At 48.3% G+C, this 16882-nt stretch overlaps 1 protein-coding gene across 6 annotated transcripts in view; it reads left to right on the top strand.

Moving 5' to 3' along the window:
• Positions 1 to 16882, top strand: part of col4a6 (collagen, type IV, alpha 6) — a 389276-nt gene that overhangs the window by 275202 nt on the left and 97192 nt on the right. For 4 of the 6 annotated variants that reach the window (XM_078211871.1, XM_078211874.1, XM_078211876.1 and 1 more), the window contains exons 14-18: positions 467 to 520; positions 3339 to 3401; positions 10473 to 10517; positions 11989 to 12042; positions 14252 to 14321. In XM_078211871.1, the coding sequence (XP_078067997.1) occupies positions 467 to 520; positions 3339 to 3401; positions 10473 to 10517; positions 11989 to 12042; positions 14252 to 14321 (286 nt within the window). The remainder of the gene's footprint in view (positions 1 to 466; positions 521 to 3338; positions 3402 to 10472; positions 10518 to 11988; positions 12043 to 14251; positions 14322 to 16882) is intronic. The other 2 variants (XM_078211872.1, XM_078211875.1) reach the window with 1 other exon arrangement.

The following is a 16882-nucleotide window of genomic DNA, read 5'->3' as shown; positions in this document are numbered from 1 at the left end:
GTACAGTGTACAGTGAAAATTATAGAGGTCACAGAATGGATATAAAGGTGATGCAATCAGTAAGCTGAGGTCAGTAAGTCATTCTGGCCATTTCCCCAGTCACATCATTGCACTCACCAAAAACAGTTCACACAGCCTCGCTTCAAAGATTTGGGTGGAACTCCATAACAATGGCAATTTGGGAAATTCTGTGCATCATTCAGAGCAACTGTGACAATCACATAGCAATGTGATGATAGATGTCTTTTCCAACTGGGGAGAGCATTTTGGGCCCAATAGTTTTGATGGCGACAGACCTGTTACCGATAGTGGTAGTGATGAATGTGGAATTTCAGACTGGAAGGATAAACATTAAAGCCTGTTAGGTGAAGTCTGTTATTTTGTTAGCAACATTTTAGCTCCAATGCATGTGGACAAGCTGATCAGTACTGTGATGCTATTTCTTCTTTGTTCTCCTCCCTTCCAGGGCGATAAAGGATACCCTGGCCCCCCTGGAAGTCCTGGAGTACGTGGATCACCGGTAAAGTTTCTTTTTCTCACATGTATGGGGTGTGCAGTGTTAAGGAACTGTCAGAATGTTATCCTTAAAGAGGGAGCATGGGGTTTGGGGGCGGGGCGGGGGGGGGGGGGGGGGGGGGGGTGGTGGTGGCGGCGGGGTGGTGAGTTGGCAGAAGCAGTGTTAGAAACATGGAAACATAGAAGATGGGAGCAGAGGAGGCCATTTGGCCCTTTGAGCCTGCTCTGCCATTCATCACGATCATGGCTGATCGTCCAACTCAATAGCCTAATCCTGCTTTCTCCCCATAACCTTTGATCCCATTCACCCCAAGTGCTATATCCAGCCACCTCTTGAATACATTCAATGTTCTGGCATTAACTACTTTCTGTGGTAATGAATTCCACAGGCTCACCTGGGTGAAGAAATGTCTCCTCACCTCTGTCCAAAATGGTCTACCCCGAATCCTTAGACTGTGACAAACAAAGAACAAAGAACAATACAGCACAGGAACAGGCCCTTCGGCCCTCCAAGCCCGCGCCGCTCCCCGGTCCAGGATTGAATCCTGAATCCAGGATCCCCGCCCAATTTTCCAGCCTATCTACATACCAATATCCTATCCACCGAGCTGTCCCCACAGCTACGATGCTTTGTTCATTACAACCTATTAACTCACCCCCACCCCCCCATTCCAGACCATGTGACCCCTGGTTCTGGAATCCCCCAATATCGGGAATATCCTCCCTGCATCTATCCTGTCCAGACCTGTTAGAATTTTTAAAGTCTCTATGAGATCCCCCCTCATTCATCTGAACTCCAGTGAAAACAATCCTAACCTAGTCAATCTCTCCTCATATCAGTCCCGCCATCCCCGGAATCAGCCTGGTAAACCTTGTGAATGCTCTTTGAATGCTTCCCCACTCGCTGGGTTTCTCCCGTTCTCTTTCTGAGGCGCGGTGGCTTACCATCAGCGCTTTCACAAATCCCCTTTTCCAGGATCAGTTGCTGACCGCTAGAGGCGGCACTGAAATGAGTTTAAATGGCCAAGAGAAGGAGGAATCAATCAGCTCCCACTCTCAATTGCTGCCCAGTATGGCCTGCTGGGCACACGGGCACCTCAGATGGCAGTGTGGTCTGAATTTCCACAGGTATCGCCTGGCATAATTGGCCATCGCTGGTTCCTCACTTTGCTGTGACTCAAGTCCACCTTGAGCTTACAGAAGGCTACTTGGGTGAACCAGCAACATCCAATGAGAGTTGAGACTTCTATAGGCAAAGAGGAAAAATTGTAAAGGAAGAGCAAAATAATTGCTCTGTTGTTGAATGAGAGACTGATAGGTGCAGGGTACACTGAGTTTGTGATATGCCCAGCCACATGTCTGCTGCGGAACACAAATGAGACGAGATCTGTATGTAACACATTATTGTGTCTTGAGGCTTTGGAATGTGTCTTATATTTACTGGGCAGGGTATTGAGTTTGCTCACTTGTTATAGCAGGAGATATATTTGAGCCATTATAGATGCCTGTCAGTTATCTTTGTCCTTCACCTGATAGAATCTCTGTTTAGCGACAATGGCACGGTGGCACAGTGGTTAGCACTGCTGCCTCACAGCACCAGGGACCCGGATTCAATTCCAGCCTGGGCGGAATTTTACGAGAATGATTCTCAGTGCCCAGCTAGCGGCCGATCACGCGTTCCACAATGCACGGACATTTAGCCCCCGATGCCCGCCCCCCCCCCCCCCCCCCCAACTGCCCAGACTTATCGTGCCCCCCTCCCCTCCTCCAATCCGATTACATCTGCAGAGTATGCAGTAACCCCTCCCCCTCCTCAATCAGGCTCCAACCCTGGCCCTGCCCCGGCACTGCCTGCTGGGCATTGCCCAAGTGCCAGGCTGGCTCTGTCCAAGGGACACCCCCCCCCCCTCTTCCGGCCCTTGGCCTCCCTGGGGAGCCTGAACAACAAAAAACAGGGGCAGCACGGTAGCACAGTGGTTAGCACTGCTGCTTCACAGCTCCAGGGACCTGGGTTCGATTCCCGGCTTGGGTCACTGTCTGTGTGGAGTTTGCACATTCTCCTCGTGTCTGCGTGGGTTTCCTCCGGGTGCTCCGGTTTTCTCAGTCCAAAGATGTGCGGGTTAGGTTGATTGGCCATGTTAAAATTGCCCCTTAGTGTCCTGAGATGCGTAGGTTAGAGGGATTAGCGGGTAAATATGTAGGGATAAGGGGGTAGGGTCTGGGTGGGATTGTGGTCGGTGCAGACTCGATGGGCCAAATGGCCTCCTTCTGCACTGTAGGGTTTCTATGATTCTATGATTCTAGCAGTACAACACAGGAACAGGCCCTTCGGCCCACCAAGTCCATGCTGATACAGATGCCTCTCTAATCTAATATTTTCTTGCTTCTTGATCCATACCCCTCTATTCCTCACCTACCCATGTATCTATCCAGATGCCTCTTGAATGTTGTTATAGAATCTGCTTCCACCACCTCCTCCGGCAGCGCATTCCAGGCATTCACCACCCTCTGTGTGAAAAACTTGCCCCTGACACCTCTTTTAAACTTTCCCCCTCTCACTTTCAACCGATGTCCCCGAGTAATTGGCCCTTCGATCTGGGAAAAAGACTCTGGCTATCCACTCTATCCAAGCCCGTCCTAATCTTGTAAACCTCTATCAGGTCCCCCCTCATCCTCTGATGCTACAATGAAAACAATCCAAGTTTGTTCATAGTCCATATCCTTCAAACTAGGCAACATCCTGGTAAATCTCCTCTGCACCCTTTCATCAACATTGAAGTGAAATCTAGCCCAATGTGACTCTTGTCTTCCTCATTTTCCAGGGTTATTCGGATGTAAGGATATCAAAAGGAGAGAAAGGAATTCCTGGTCTTCCAGGTCCGAGGGTAAGAAAACTTCATTTTAATTGGATTATCGGTCTGCATTCTCTTTCTGCCAAATTTAAGGGCATCTCTGAGGATAACGAAATAACAACAGTCTACCTTGTCATCTATTTAAAAAACCTCGGCAAACATTAAACGAACCCAACAATGAGGAGGGAACAGCTGAAACCACTGGGCCTAAAATTTTGGATGAGTGCTTGTAGAGTGGAGCCTCACACCAAGACCATGTAACTGGAAATCACCGGCACATTCTCCACATGTATCCGTCACGGAGAGTGCGTTTGCAATTCTCCAATTTGCCCTTCCAGCAGAAGACGATTCACACTGGCAACTTGCCCTTAGAAAATAGACCCTCTGGTGTTTGTTATCTCACTGAGCTGAACAGACTGAAACAGTGTTGATTGCTCTGACTCCAAGGGCGAGAGTTTGCAGCCTCGCTCGAGCGAGATTGGAAAATCCCACCCAACTGACATCTCCATTGTCCACCCCTCGCCCGCTCCAATTCCGTGGCGAGTGGGACAGTAGAATTCTGGAACTAGTCTCCTGTTGGGAGAGAGGGAAATTGGCGGCTGTCTTATTTACATTTGCAGGACACCAAAGAGCGAGGACAGTTATAAATGCAACGTAAGCACCAACCACAAAACCACACTTGTGCAACAACTTTAATATGGGAACTCACCCAAAAGGACTTCACGGGAGCACGATTCGACAGAAAGCTGACTCCTGGGTGGGAATCTTTCTGCCCCACCGTGGCGGATTTTTCCGTGGCAGAGACAGTTCACCATCCCGCCATCGGGATCTTCCGGTCCTGCCGAAGCCAATGGGAATTTGCAAGGCTCACCCATTCAACCAGGGTGGGATGGGAAGACCCCACTGGCAGGAAGGTCCAGAAAATCTTGCCCTGGTGTCACAGACACTTCCATAGAGGCCCATGAACATCGTATCAATATGTGTGTGCATAGTGTCCTGTGGAGTGGAGTGGAGTGAGAAATTCAATTTAACATAAGCCAGCAGCATTTTGCTTAAAAAAAGAACGGGTTAATTTATTTCATTCCATTATTCTGTGGGTGGCACAGTAATGATGTGGAGATTTTGGCGTTGGACTGGGGTGAGGTGAGGTGATTCATTTTGGTAGGACAAATTTAAATGTGGATTACAGGGTCAAAGGTAGGGTTCTGAAGACTGTGGAGGAACAGAGAGATCTTGGGGTCCATATCCACAGATCTTTAAAGGTTGCCAGTCAAGTGGATAGAGCTGTGAAGAAGGCCTATAGTGTGTTAGCTTTTATTAACAGGGGGTTGGAGTTTAAGAGCCGTGGGATTATGCTGCAACTGTACAGGACCTTGGTGAGACCACATTTGGAATATTGTGTGCAGTTCTGGTCACCTCACTATAAGAAGGATGTGGAAGCGCTGGAAAGAGTGCAGAGGAGATTTACCAGGATGCTGCCTGGTTTGGAGGGTAGGTCATATGAGGAAAGGTTGAGGGAGCTAGGGCTGTTCTCTCTGGAGCGGAGGAGGCTGAGGGGAGACTTAATAGAGGTGTATAAAATGATGAAGGGGATAGATAGAGTGAACGTTCAAAGACTATTTCCTCGGGTGGATGGAGCTATTACAAGGGGGCATAACTATAGGGTTCGTGGTGGGAGATACAGGACGGATATCAGAGGTAGGTTCTTTACGCAGAGAGTGGTTGGGGTGTGGAATGGACTGCCTGCAGTGATAGTGGAGTCAGACACTTTAGAAACATTTAAGCGGTTATTGGATAGGCACATGGAGCACACCAGGATGATAGGGAGTGGGATAGCTTGATCTTGGTTTCAGATAAAGCTCGGCACAACATCGTGGGCCGAAGGGCCTGTTCTGTGCTGTACTGTTCTATGTCTATGTTCTATAAACACAGTAAGAAGTACGCTCCGAAAGCTAGTGGCATTTGCTACCGGATAAACCTGTTGGACTTTAACCTGGTGTTGTTAGACTTCTTACTGTGGCACAGTAACACAGAGGTTAGCGCTGCTGCCTCACAGCACCAGGAACCCAGGTTCAATTCCCGGCTTGGGTCACTGTCTGTGAGGAGTCTGCACGTTCTCCCTGTTTCTGGGTGGTTTTTCTCCGGGTGCTCCAGTTTCCTCCCACAGTCGGAAAGATGTGCTGGTGAGATGTATTGGCCATATAGCCGAACAGGCACCGGAGTGTTGTGACTGGGGGATTTTCACAGTAACTTCATTGCATTGGGAAGGGTGATAGCTCGGAAGAAATCCGAGCTTGGTTTATCCGGGGAGATTGGAGTTTGGTGAAATCCAGGAGCAGTGCCAGCTCCGTGAAACTAGCTGGTTGTTAAAGAGCTGGAGTTGCACCAGGAAATAGAGGCTGGAGCGCAGATTGGGAATTCCAAGGGAATCGAGTGTCTGGAGATGAGATTGGAACTCATTGTGCAGTCAATGGAACAGCCTGAGTTGGAGCAGCTCTGAGGCAAATCATAGCTGGATCTTCGAGAGTTTGGATTTCCTCATGCGTGAGAAAGAGTTTCAATAAGATTGGTTGACTCACAGGGTGCAGTCTTTCCGAAAAACTGTCAAAAAAGTCTGGTTTTTTTGGGCAAATTTGGCACTGAAACTATCCCACACCCTGTCAGTTTTCTTGGCAGTCGGGAGATTTGTGTCAGAGATGGGCTTGTGGTTGGAGGGTGTGTGTGGTGCCTATGCACGCCAGAGAACCCGGCTGCAGAGCGCTCAGGCACCATTGAGCAGGCTCCCCGATCTCCCAGTGCACTGGAAGCCCTCCTGCCATCCACCCTCCTCCACAGACATCTCCCCGCCTTACCATTATCAGCAGCAGTGTAACCCCTCCATGGCAACCTTGGTCGCCGCCACTGGGGCATCGGGACCCTCCCGATGAGTTCCCCGTCATGAACCTCTCCGCGGCCCACTCCCTCCGCAGCCCCCTCCCTGCACGCCCCTTCTTTTGCCGGACTCCCCTTTGCCGATCACACCCCTTTGCTGATCACCCCCGCGCCCCCCCCCCCCCCCCCCCCCACCTGCCGACCACCACCGCGTCTTCCATCCATTACCCCCCTTGCACACCCCCCTGCAGGTCACCCCCCCCCCCCCCTTTCATACTCCCTCTTGCAGAGCTCCCCACTTGCTTTCCCTCCCCCATCGTAGCCTCACCCTCTTGGCACTGCTCTGGCACAGTTATGGCACAGAAGGAGCAGCGCTCCGAAAGCTTATGGTATTTGCTACCAAATAAACCTGTTGGACTTTAACCTGGTGTTGTGAGACGACTTACTGTGTTCATCCCAGTCCAAAGCCGGCACCTCCACATCACAGTTATGGTTCCCGGTGGGCACTACCAGGCTGGTAAAGCCTGATGGAACTACCTGGCCATGCCCCCGACCACCTGGGGGGCTTCAATGGCCTCTGACCCCACCAAACCCCACCCCTCCCCCGGGCGTGGCAATGGCACCTGGTCCCCATTGGCGGGTGCCATGAGTGATTCTCGTGAGCAAGATTGTGCCGTCCCCGCTAATCATGAAATTAATATTGAGATTGGGTGTTGAAGCCGATATCACCGGGGAGGTGACATTTGTTGCGAGACCAGTTTGCACTGGGTATGAACATTTTTGGCCGCTTCCCAGCTTGTTACGCCGATCGGCCAGTAAAATCGCCCCCACCCCCAAGGTGTTTACTTACATCTGGGTGGGATGCTGAGGAATCCATGAGCTTTGACTTGGCATTTGTTGCAGAAAAACATTCAAATACCCGTGGGCGGTGAGGAAAATCGTTTGATCTCTGGTGTCAGAGTTATGAGGAAAGATTGGAAAATGTTAATTATTATTGATTTTTATTCAACAAAATTTCTTTGCTATTTTCTGTACTGTGTGGTGTGTCTGACCACCAAATCATAAAATCCCTACAGTGCAGAAGGAGGCCATTCGGCCCATTGACCCTGAACCGACCACAATCCCACCCAGCCCCTATCCCGTAACCTCATGTATTTGCCTTGCAAATCCCCTTGACACTAAGGGGCAATTTAGCATGGCCAATCAACCTAAGCCGCACATCTTCGGAGTGTGGGAGGAAACTGGAGCACCCGGGGGAAACCCACACAGACACGGGGAGAATGTGTAAACTCCACACAGACAGTGACCCGACCCGGGAATTGAACCCCAGTCCCTGGCGTTGTGAGGCAGCAGTGCTAACCACTGTGCCACCGTGCCCTGATTATAATCAAACATACCTCCATTGAACTGCATTAAGTGGCTTTTTTCTGAGAAGATGGTAAATATTGAGATACTTGCTTTTCAAATGTGATTAATGCAATAAAAGATTAAGCAAATTATTAATGTGATGCCAGGTTTGAACAGTAGATGGCGATAAATGAAGTTATATGCCATGAACCATTTATGGTTATTGTTTTAGTAGCAGAAATGGACATCTTACCAATACCATCAATAATAATTAAGGTTCTCCAATCTTTCCTCATTACTCTAATCTCTGACACTAGAGATCATCCCATCTCCACACTATTTACAACATTTGAATCCGTTCTTTGTTTCCCTGTGACACGTTCATATGTGACACTCACATTGTCTGTACCTTTAAGACTTGATTACCTGTAAAGACTCGCATTCCAACCATTATTTTGTAAATTGAGTTTGTGTCTGTATATGCCCTGTTTGTGAACACAAGTCTCACTCACCTGATGAAGGGGCAGCGTTCCGAAAGCTTGTGGCTTGTGCTACCAAATAAACCTGTTGGACTTTAACCTGGTGTTGTGAGACTTCTTAACATGTTCCAGACACAGCGCTCAGGTGAAATCTGACTTTTATTAAGGATTCGTTCATGGGATGTGGGCGTCACTTGTTGGGCCAGCATTTATTGCCCATTCCTGAGGATATTTTAGAATCAACCACATTGCTATGGTTCTGGAGTCGCATGTAGGCCAGACCGGGTAAGGATAGCAGATTTCCTTCCCTGAAGAACATTGGCGAACCCGATGAGTTTTTAACCACAATGGACAATAGTTTCACAGTCACCATTACACTTTTAATTCTGGATTTTTATTGAATTTGAAGTTCGCCCTCTGCCATGGTGGGATTTGAACCCTGGTCCCCTGGACGTTACCCTGGGTCTCTGGATTACCAGCCCAGCGAAAATACCACTATGCCACTGCGCAGTTACACCAGGACACCCTTGATCCTTCCACTTGATCGAGCTGAAATACTTCAGCTTTCTGTTTCCTCTGCCGCTGTGCAGTGAAGAGCTGAATCAGTGACACCTTCAGTTAGCTCGAGACCATCCATTAAATCAAAGGCGTTGAATCCAATGACAGCATTTTACACTCGTCTGCACAGTATTTGGTTTAACCTGCCATTGTCCCACTCTTTTCTTTAGATCCTTGTCTGCCAGTGTTCCCTGAGTGCTGTCCACATGGTCAGCACAATGATCTGTGGCCGCATTCCTGTGGTCACTCCAGAATGCCCCTCAATTTTGTTGTACAAGTGCTTAGAGAACAAAGAACAAAGAAAAGTACAGCCCAGGAACTGGCCCTTTGGCCCTTCAAGCCTGTGCTGATCATGATGCCGTAACTAAGCTAAAAAAAACCTTCTGCCTTACTCAGGCCGTATCCCTCTATTCCCTCCCTATTCATGTACTCATCCAGATGCCTCTTAAATGTTGCTAATGTGCCTGCTTCCACCACCTCCTCTGGCAGCGCGTTCCAGACACCCATCACTCTGTGTGAAAAACTTCCCTCTCTCTGTGTGAATAACTTCCCTCGCACATTTCCCTTAAACTCTCCCCCTCTCACCTTGAACCTGTGCCCCCTTGTAATTGACACTTCCACCCTGGGAAAAAGCCTCTGACTATCCACTCTGTCTGTGCTTCTCGTAATTTTGTAGACTTCTCCCCTCAGCCTCCGTCTTTCCAGTGAAAACAATCCTAGTTTATTCAACCTCTCCTCATAGCCAACACCCACGAGACCAGGTAACATCCTGGTGAACCTTCTTTGCACTCTCCAAAGCTTCCATGTCCTTTTGGTAGTGTGGCGACCAGAACGTAAGTGTTTATACGTGCGTGTGTGTGTGGTTCCTGTGCATTTGCGAACATCTTCCTTAGTGATTTGTGATCAGCCTCATAGGGCAGGTTGGTAATAAGTTGGTCTTTTTTTTAGATGGTGCAAGTCTAGTTTGAACTCACACTTTCTGAGATGCTCTCTATTAGCAGCCATGTCTCAGGATGCAATCTAAAGATGGCTGCTAAGTCAATGGAAGGGGTGACTTAGAGCTTGGTCAGAGAGGTGGGTCTGGAAGCACTGAAAGGGGGAGGAGGGAAGTGGATGGGGTGGGAGGGTTTGGGGCAGGAATTCCAAAGGAATTTGGTGTTTGATGGAAAAAGGAAAAAGGTGTTTGAAGACACCACCGCTGATAGTGTGGAAAGAGGGGATCTGGAGGGCAGAGATAGAATATTAGAGCGTCCTGACAATGGTGGTGGGTGTTGTGTTTAGAGAGATAAAGACGAGTGAGGCCATGAAGACAACTAGGATGCCTGGGTGTAAAGGTGTGCGATGAGGTTAATTGTCCATGTTAAATTGCCCCTGAGTGTCAGGGGGACTATAGTATAGGGATTACGGGGATCGGGCCTGGGTGGGATCGTTGTCGTTGCAGACTTGTTGGGCCAAATGGCCTCCTTCCGGGATTCCATGATTCAAATGGTGAGACGGTGCCTGAGGTTGGGGGTGGCATCGGTGGGAAGGGGAAGGATTTTGTGGCAGGGGTGGAGAAAAACGGCTGTAGCCTTCCTCATGTTTAACTGGAGAAAATTATGACACATTCAAAATTGTGTGTCATGTCTGGCAACACGAAAGGGCAGAGGTGTAGAAGGAGGTGGTGGAACCTTCCGGTTGGGCTTCCCTCAGCATTTACATAGATGATGCCATTGAGGATAACATAGGCATTCAGAGAAGGGTGTCGGCGAAGCCCAGATGTAAGGCCGGTCCTGCATGATGTACCTGTCTGAATCATTGATGGTTTGCTCTATGGTTGTGTATTGATGCATTCTTCATTCTCTCACAGGGATCCTTTGGTTCAGATGGACCTCCTGGAATTCCCGGACAGAAGGTAGGTGTCCTTGAAGACTTCTGCCAATGTAGATGTGAAATTATTGGATCGCTATCTTAGAGGAATTGTTGTGTAGGTTGTATTCATTCTGTGTATCTGTTTGTACGTAGCAATCTGGTGTTCATCACTTGATGAATGTGAAAGTCTATTATTTATCATGTCAGGACCCATATCATCCAGTAAGCTATGTGCAGTCATCTGACCTGGGATCCCCTCAATGATTCAGAACCTTTTTAACTATTGCAGTGAAACCACACTCAGTACAGGGGCTAATGAGTGTAACATTTTGCTGTAAAGAAAATCCTTCCGAAAATTCTTTTTCCAACTCCTAGCTCTGTGACTATAACTCTACATCATCTACATTTCAGTCAAAATTAACTTCATGCGTGGAATCTTATGAGTACCCACTTCACAAGAAGTCAGCTGAGTGGGGGAGGGGTGGGTGATGAGGTGGGGTAAGAGCGTATAGACTCAGATACCATGGTGGTGGCCCTACCTGCCACCGCTGGTACTGCCCTCTCACGCACCTAAGGACCTCCTACCCCAGCACCAACATTTCACTACTGGCAGAGAGTGTCTGATCCACATGGTGAAACCATCAGGTTTTACCCGGTTTTACCAGCCGACCTTGTTGCTGGCTTATGGAGGAGTGGTCACCTGTCTGGCTACCTTGTGCCCCTTGTACAGAAGACCCACTGCTCCCCCACCTCCCCCTCCACGGTACATCCCCCCCCCCCCCACCCTCCACATCCTGTCTGTTTATCCCTGTGCTGCCCCCTCCCTGAACCTGGGCCAAGCAAAACCCCAGACTCAACTGGGCTTCAGATCCCGTGACCCCACAGCATGGTGACGGCCTGCAGTCCCAGCAGCGGCCAGAGCTCTGAGTAGCGCTGGAGAGCTGCCTGCCATTTGATTGGTCAGAAGCTTTCGCAGGCAGGATTTCCTCTTTAATCGGGGTAGAAGGTTGTAAAATTGGGGCGAACTTCCCAGCGACGCAGCTCTGACTCACTGCTGACTTTTTAATCAGGGGGTTTGGGGTCACCACCTCCGTGTGAAATTCTCCCTCACGTCTTCAGATGGTGTTGCTAAAGGGGAATTACGCAAATGAAAAAGAGGATGGGGCTGTTCCAATTTTATACTCCCATGAGTTTAAATAATTTACAGGAAGCCAATTATCTCAGACTTTTGGCGTTATAAATTCTTTGGTCAAATCCTTCTCAATTTTCTTTTCTCCATTTTAAGATCAAGTTCACTTCTGCCAACCTTTTCTTAAAAAATGAACTGCATTTACTTTTGAAGCTAGTACTCTCATTGGTCCTCTCTGAAACCTCCTCTCAGGCCCTGTGTCCATGTCCTCTTCTCTCTCTTGCATAATTCAACAAGCACAACGTACGTTACTCTCAAGCATTCGGGTGGCTTTATGGAGTTTATAAAGTGCTGAATTTAATTTGCAAATGAAACTGTTTTGAAGGGGCGACGAAGCTTCCCGGGGACAAGTGGGAGAGATGGTTATCCAGGATCGAAGGTAGGTTTTGAATATATTTCAAAATAGAAATGATCCCCTTGACTGTTGTATCCGGCTGAAAATGTGAAGAACATCTTCTAATGTTTTGAATGACCTGCCTAACCTCATGCTGTTATACAATGGAATTAAATTTCCTGAGTTTATCAGTTGTGCACGTCTTAAGGGGCGGCACGGCGGCACAGTGGTTAGCACTGCTGCCTCACAGTGCCAGGGACCCGGGTTCAATTCTGGCCTCGGGTCACTGTCTGTGTGGAGTTTGCACGTTCTCCCCGTGTCTGCGTGGGTTTCCTCCGGGTGCTCCGGTTTCCTCCCGCAGTCCAAAGATGTGTGGATTAGGTTGATTGGCCATGCTAAATTGATGTTCGTGTCCGGGGGACCAGGAGGGTAAATACATGGGGTTTTGGGGATAAGGCCTGGGTGGGATTGTGGTCAGTGCAGGCTCAATGGGCCGAATGGCCTCCTTCTGCACTGTAGGGATTCTATGAATAAGCCTAAGGTCAGCCAACCAGTGACTATCGAAGAGAATGACTGCGTTAGTCCCTTTTTTTGCAGCTCTCTTCCCCCCCGTTATCTCTATGATGTCTTTCCCAGCGACACATTCTTCGTGTGTGAAGCTACAGACTTTATTTAGGCACAATCTTCAATCATGGGACTAATCCCTCTCTTTGCCCAATATTTATAACACAACCTGCTTCAGCTGGAGGGTCACTGCATGGCAACAAAAAACTTATTTCTTCCGTACAGTCCCAGTGACACCGAGGTGGTTTCAGGACTCCTGCTAATGTAGCGCAGGCTATTCATCAAATTTGGAACACTTCTGTTCGGTTGTGCTCCAAACCGGAGCTCTAATCCACTGCCAACCATGAAGGCAAAGGAGTTTGGTTTCCCACCTTAGCTGGGTTCTCAATTTTAGCTGAATAAAAGTGGGAAACGCACAAAGTTACACCTCGGCACTCACCCACAAATGACGAGGTGAACAGTTAATGGAAAATCCCAACTCTTGTGCTGCTTCCTTGAGGGTGGCACAGTGGTTAGCACTGCTATTTCACAGCTCCAGGGATACGGGTTCGATTCCCAGCTTGGGTCACTGTCTGTGCGGCGTCTGCACGTTCTCCCCGTGTCTGCGTGGGTTTCCTCCGGGTGCTCCAGTTTCCTCCCGCAGTCTGAAAGATGTGCTGGTTAGGTGCATTGGCCATGCTGAATTCTCCCTCAGTGTACCCGAACAGGCATCGGAGTGGGGTGACTAGGGGATTCCCATGATTTTCACAGTAACTTCATTGCAGTGTTAATGTAAGCCTAATTGTGACACGAATAAATAAGCTTTAAAACTTTGCATATTGCAATGGCTGCTTCACAGCATATCTTCAGTTGATGCACTTCCAGAAAAATACAGGAGGCAAAAGTATAAAGCAAAGAGAGTTTGCCATTAGAAAGGCAAACAATACAGCTGGGCTTCACCATGAAGAATAGAATAGCAGATTTACAGATTGTGCTAGGAATTTGATTGTGGATCCCACAGGGCAGAACGGTGTTGCACTGAAGCAGGATAGCTTAATGCTTGAATGATGAAACAGATTTTGTTGTGGCGCGGTGGTTAGCACTGCTGCCTCTCAGCGCCAGGGATCCGGGTTCGATTCCTGGCTTGGGTCACTGTCGGTGTGGAGTCTGCACGTTCTCCCCGTGTCTGCGCGGGTTTCCTCCGGGTGTTCCGGTTTCCTCCCACACTCCAAAAGACTGGGTTAGGTGGATTGACCATGCTAAATTCTCCCTCAGTGGACCCAAGCAGGTGCTGGAGTGTGGCGACTAGGGGATTTTCACAGTAACTTCATTGCAGTGTTAATGTAAGGCGACTTGTGACACGAACAAATAAATGTCAAAAAAAGGATTAGAAAGTGCCCCAGGATCAGGAATTCTTTGTTAGCTCCCTCCTTTGGGTTGGTGGGGAGGGATGGAAGAGAAATTTCACCAGGTATTGTTGGGCAGTCAGGCAAACCTACAACAATCGCTCAACCATTTGACAAGTCGGACCACATTACCCTACTCAGCTGGGGCACCTGGACAGTGCACTCACAATACTTTAGATCACTGGACTGAGGAATGTTCAGAAGTAATATATTATGGTAACGTGGGCAATGTTTAAAAATGTGTTCGTTTGTTTTTATGCGGAATTTGAATGTAAAATATATTGAAATTGTTTCCTGTTTTACAGGGTGACCAGGGTGACGTGGGTCCACCAGGGCCCCCAGCTTATGTCGATGGAAGTGGCGCTCTTGTTAAAGGTAGGGGACGGCTAATAATTGACTTCTTAATTAGCGTAGGACTGGATAAAATGGATTCGGGGGAGGGGGGATGGCTCACCACCTTCCCAAGTAAAGTTAACTTGGAACTGACCCACTCCACCCACCCCACAACCATAGTGCACCATGTTCAAAGCTGGGGGTTTTAGGAAGAATAGAACATAGAACATAGAACAGTACAGCACAGAACAGGCCCTTCGGCCCACGATGTTGTGCCGAGCTTTATCTGAAACCAAGATCAAGCTATCCCACTCCCTAATTATGAGGCTATTAGGAGAGAATTAGGAAACATAGGTTGGACTAGGAGATTACAGGGACTGGGAACGTCCGACATGTGGAGTTTTTTCAAGGAGCAGCTACTGCGAGTCTGTGATAGGTATGTCCCTGTCAGGCAAGGAGGAATTGGTAGGGCTAGGGAACCGTGGTGCACCAAAAAAGTTTCTTTGTTGGTTAAAAAGAAAAAGGAGGCTTATGTTCGGATGAGACGTGAGCACTCGGGTAGTGCACTAGAAAGCTTTAGATTGGCTAAGAGGGAGTTGAAGAGCGAGCTTAGAAGGGCTAAAAGAGGACATGAGAAGACTTTGGCGGATAGGGTTAAAGAGAATCCTAAGGCGTTCTATAGGTATGTCAAGAACAGAAGGTTGGTTAGGGCAAGTTTAGGGCCAGTTATAGATGGCAGAGGGAAGTTATGTGTGGAACCGGAGGAGATTGGTGAAGCATTGAACCAATATTTCTCTTCGGTGTTCACGCAAGGGGACATGAATATAGCTGAGGAGGACACTGGGTTGCAAGGGAGTAGAATAGACAGTATTACAGTTGATAAGGAGGATGTGCAGGATATTCTGGAGGGTCTGAAAATAGATAAATCCCCTGGTCCGGATGGGATTTATCCAAGGATTCTCTGGGAGGCAAGAGAAGTGATTGCAGAGCCTCTGGCTCTGATCTTCAGGTCGTCGTTGGCCTCTGGTATAGTACCAGAAGATTGGAGGTTAGCGAATGTTGTCCCATTGTTTAAGAAGGGGAACAGAGACTTCCCCGGGAATTATAGACCGGTGAGTCTCACTTCTGTTGTCGGCAAGATGTTGGAAAAAATTATAAGGGATAGGATTTATAGTTATTTGGAGAGTAATGAATTGATAGGTGATAGTCAGCATGGTTTTGTGGCAGGTAGGTCGTGCCTTACTAACCTTATTGAGTTTTTTGAGAAAGTGACCAAGGAGGTGGATGGGGGCAAGGCAGTGGACGTGGTATATATGGATTTTAGTAAGGCGTTTGATAAGGTTCACCATGGTAGGCTTCTGCAGAAAATGCAGATGTATGGGATTGGGGGTGATCTAGGAAATTGGATCAGGAATTGGCTAGCGGATAGGAAACAGAGGGTGGTGGTTGATAGTAAATATTCATCATGGAGTGCGGTTACAAGTGGTGTACCTCAGGGATCTGTTTTGGGGCCACTGCTGTTTGTAATATTTATTAATGATCTGGATGAGGGTATAGTTGGGTGGATTAGCAAATTTGCTGATGACACCAAAGTCGGTGGTGTGGTAGACAGTGAGGAAGGGTGTCGTAGTTTGCAGGAAGACTTAGACAGGTTGCAAAGTTGGGCCGAGAGGTGGCGGATGGAGTTTAATGCGGAGAAGTGTGAGGTAATTCACTTTGGTAGGAATAACAGATGTGTTGAGTATAGGGCTAACGGGAGGACTTTGAATAGTGTGGAGGAGCAGAGGGATCTAGGTGTATGTGTGCATAGATCCCTGAAAGTTGGGAATCAAGTAGATAAGGTTGTTAAGAAGGCATATGGTGTCTTGGCGTTTATTGGTAGGGGGATTGAATTTAGGAGTCGTAGCGTTATGTTGCAACTGTACACAACTCTGGTGCGGCCGCACTTGGAGTACTGTGTGCAGTTCTGGTCCCCACATTACAGGAAGGATGTGGAGGCTTTGGAGAGGGTGCAGAGGAGGTTTACCAGGATGTTGCCTGGTATGGAGGGGAGATCCTATGAGGAGAGGCTGAGGGATTTGGGATTGTTTTCGCTGGAAAGGCGGCGGCTAAGAGGGGATCTTATTGAAACATATAAGATGATTAGAGGTTTAGATAGGGTGGATAGTGATAGCCTTTTTCCTCTGATGGAGAAATCCAGCACGAGGGGGCATGGCTTTAAATTGAGGGGGGGTAGTTATAGAACCGATGTCAGGGGTAGGTTCTTTACCCAGAGGGTGGTGAGGGATTGGAATGCCCTGCCAGCATCAGTAGTAAATGCGCCTAGTTTGGGGGCGTTTAAGAGATCCGTAGATAGGTTCATGGACGAAAAGAAATTGGTTTAGGTTGGAGGGTCACAGTTTTTTTTTTTAACTGGTCGGTGCAACATCGTGGGCCGAAGGGCCTGTTCTGCGCTGTAATGTTCTATGTTCTATGTTCTATGTTCTATCATCCTGGTGTGCTCCATGTGCCTATCCAATAACCACTTAAATGTTCCTAAAGTGTCTGACTCCACTATCACTGCAGGCAGTCCATTCCACACCCCAACCACTCTCTGCGTAAAG

Source organism: Mustelus asterias, chromosome 4 (assembly GCF_964213995.1).
Source record: "Mustelus asterias chromosome 4, sMusAst1.hap1.1, whole genome shotgun sequence".
NCBI classification, from domain to species: domain Eukaryota; kingdom Metazoa; phylum Chordata; class Chondrichthyes; order Carcharhiniformes; family Triakidae; genus Mustelus; species Mustelus asterias.
The sequence above is the reverse complement of the archived record's forward strand: the minus strand, read 5'-3'. Positions and strand labels throughout refer to the sequence as shown.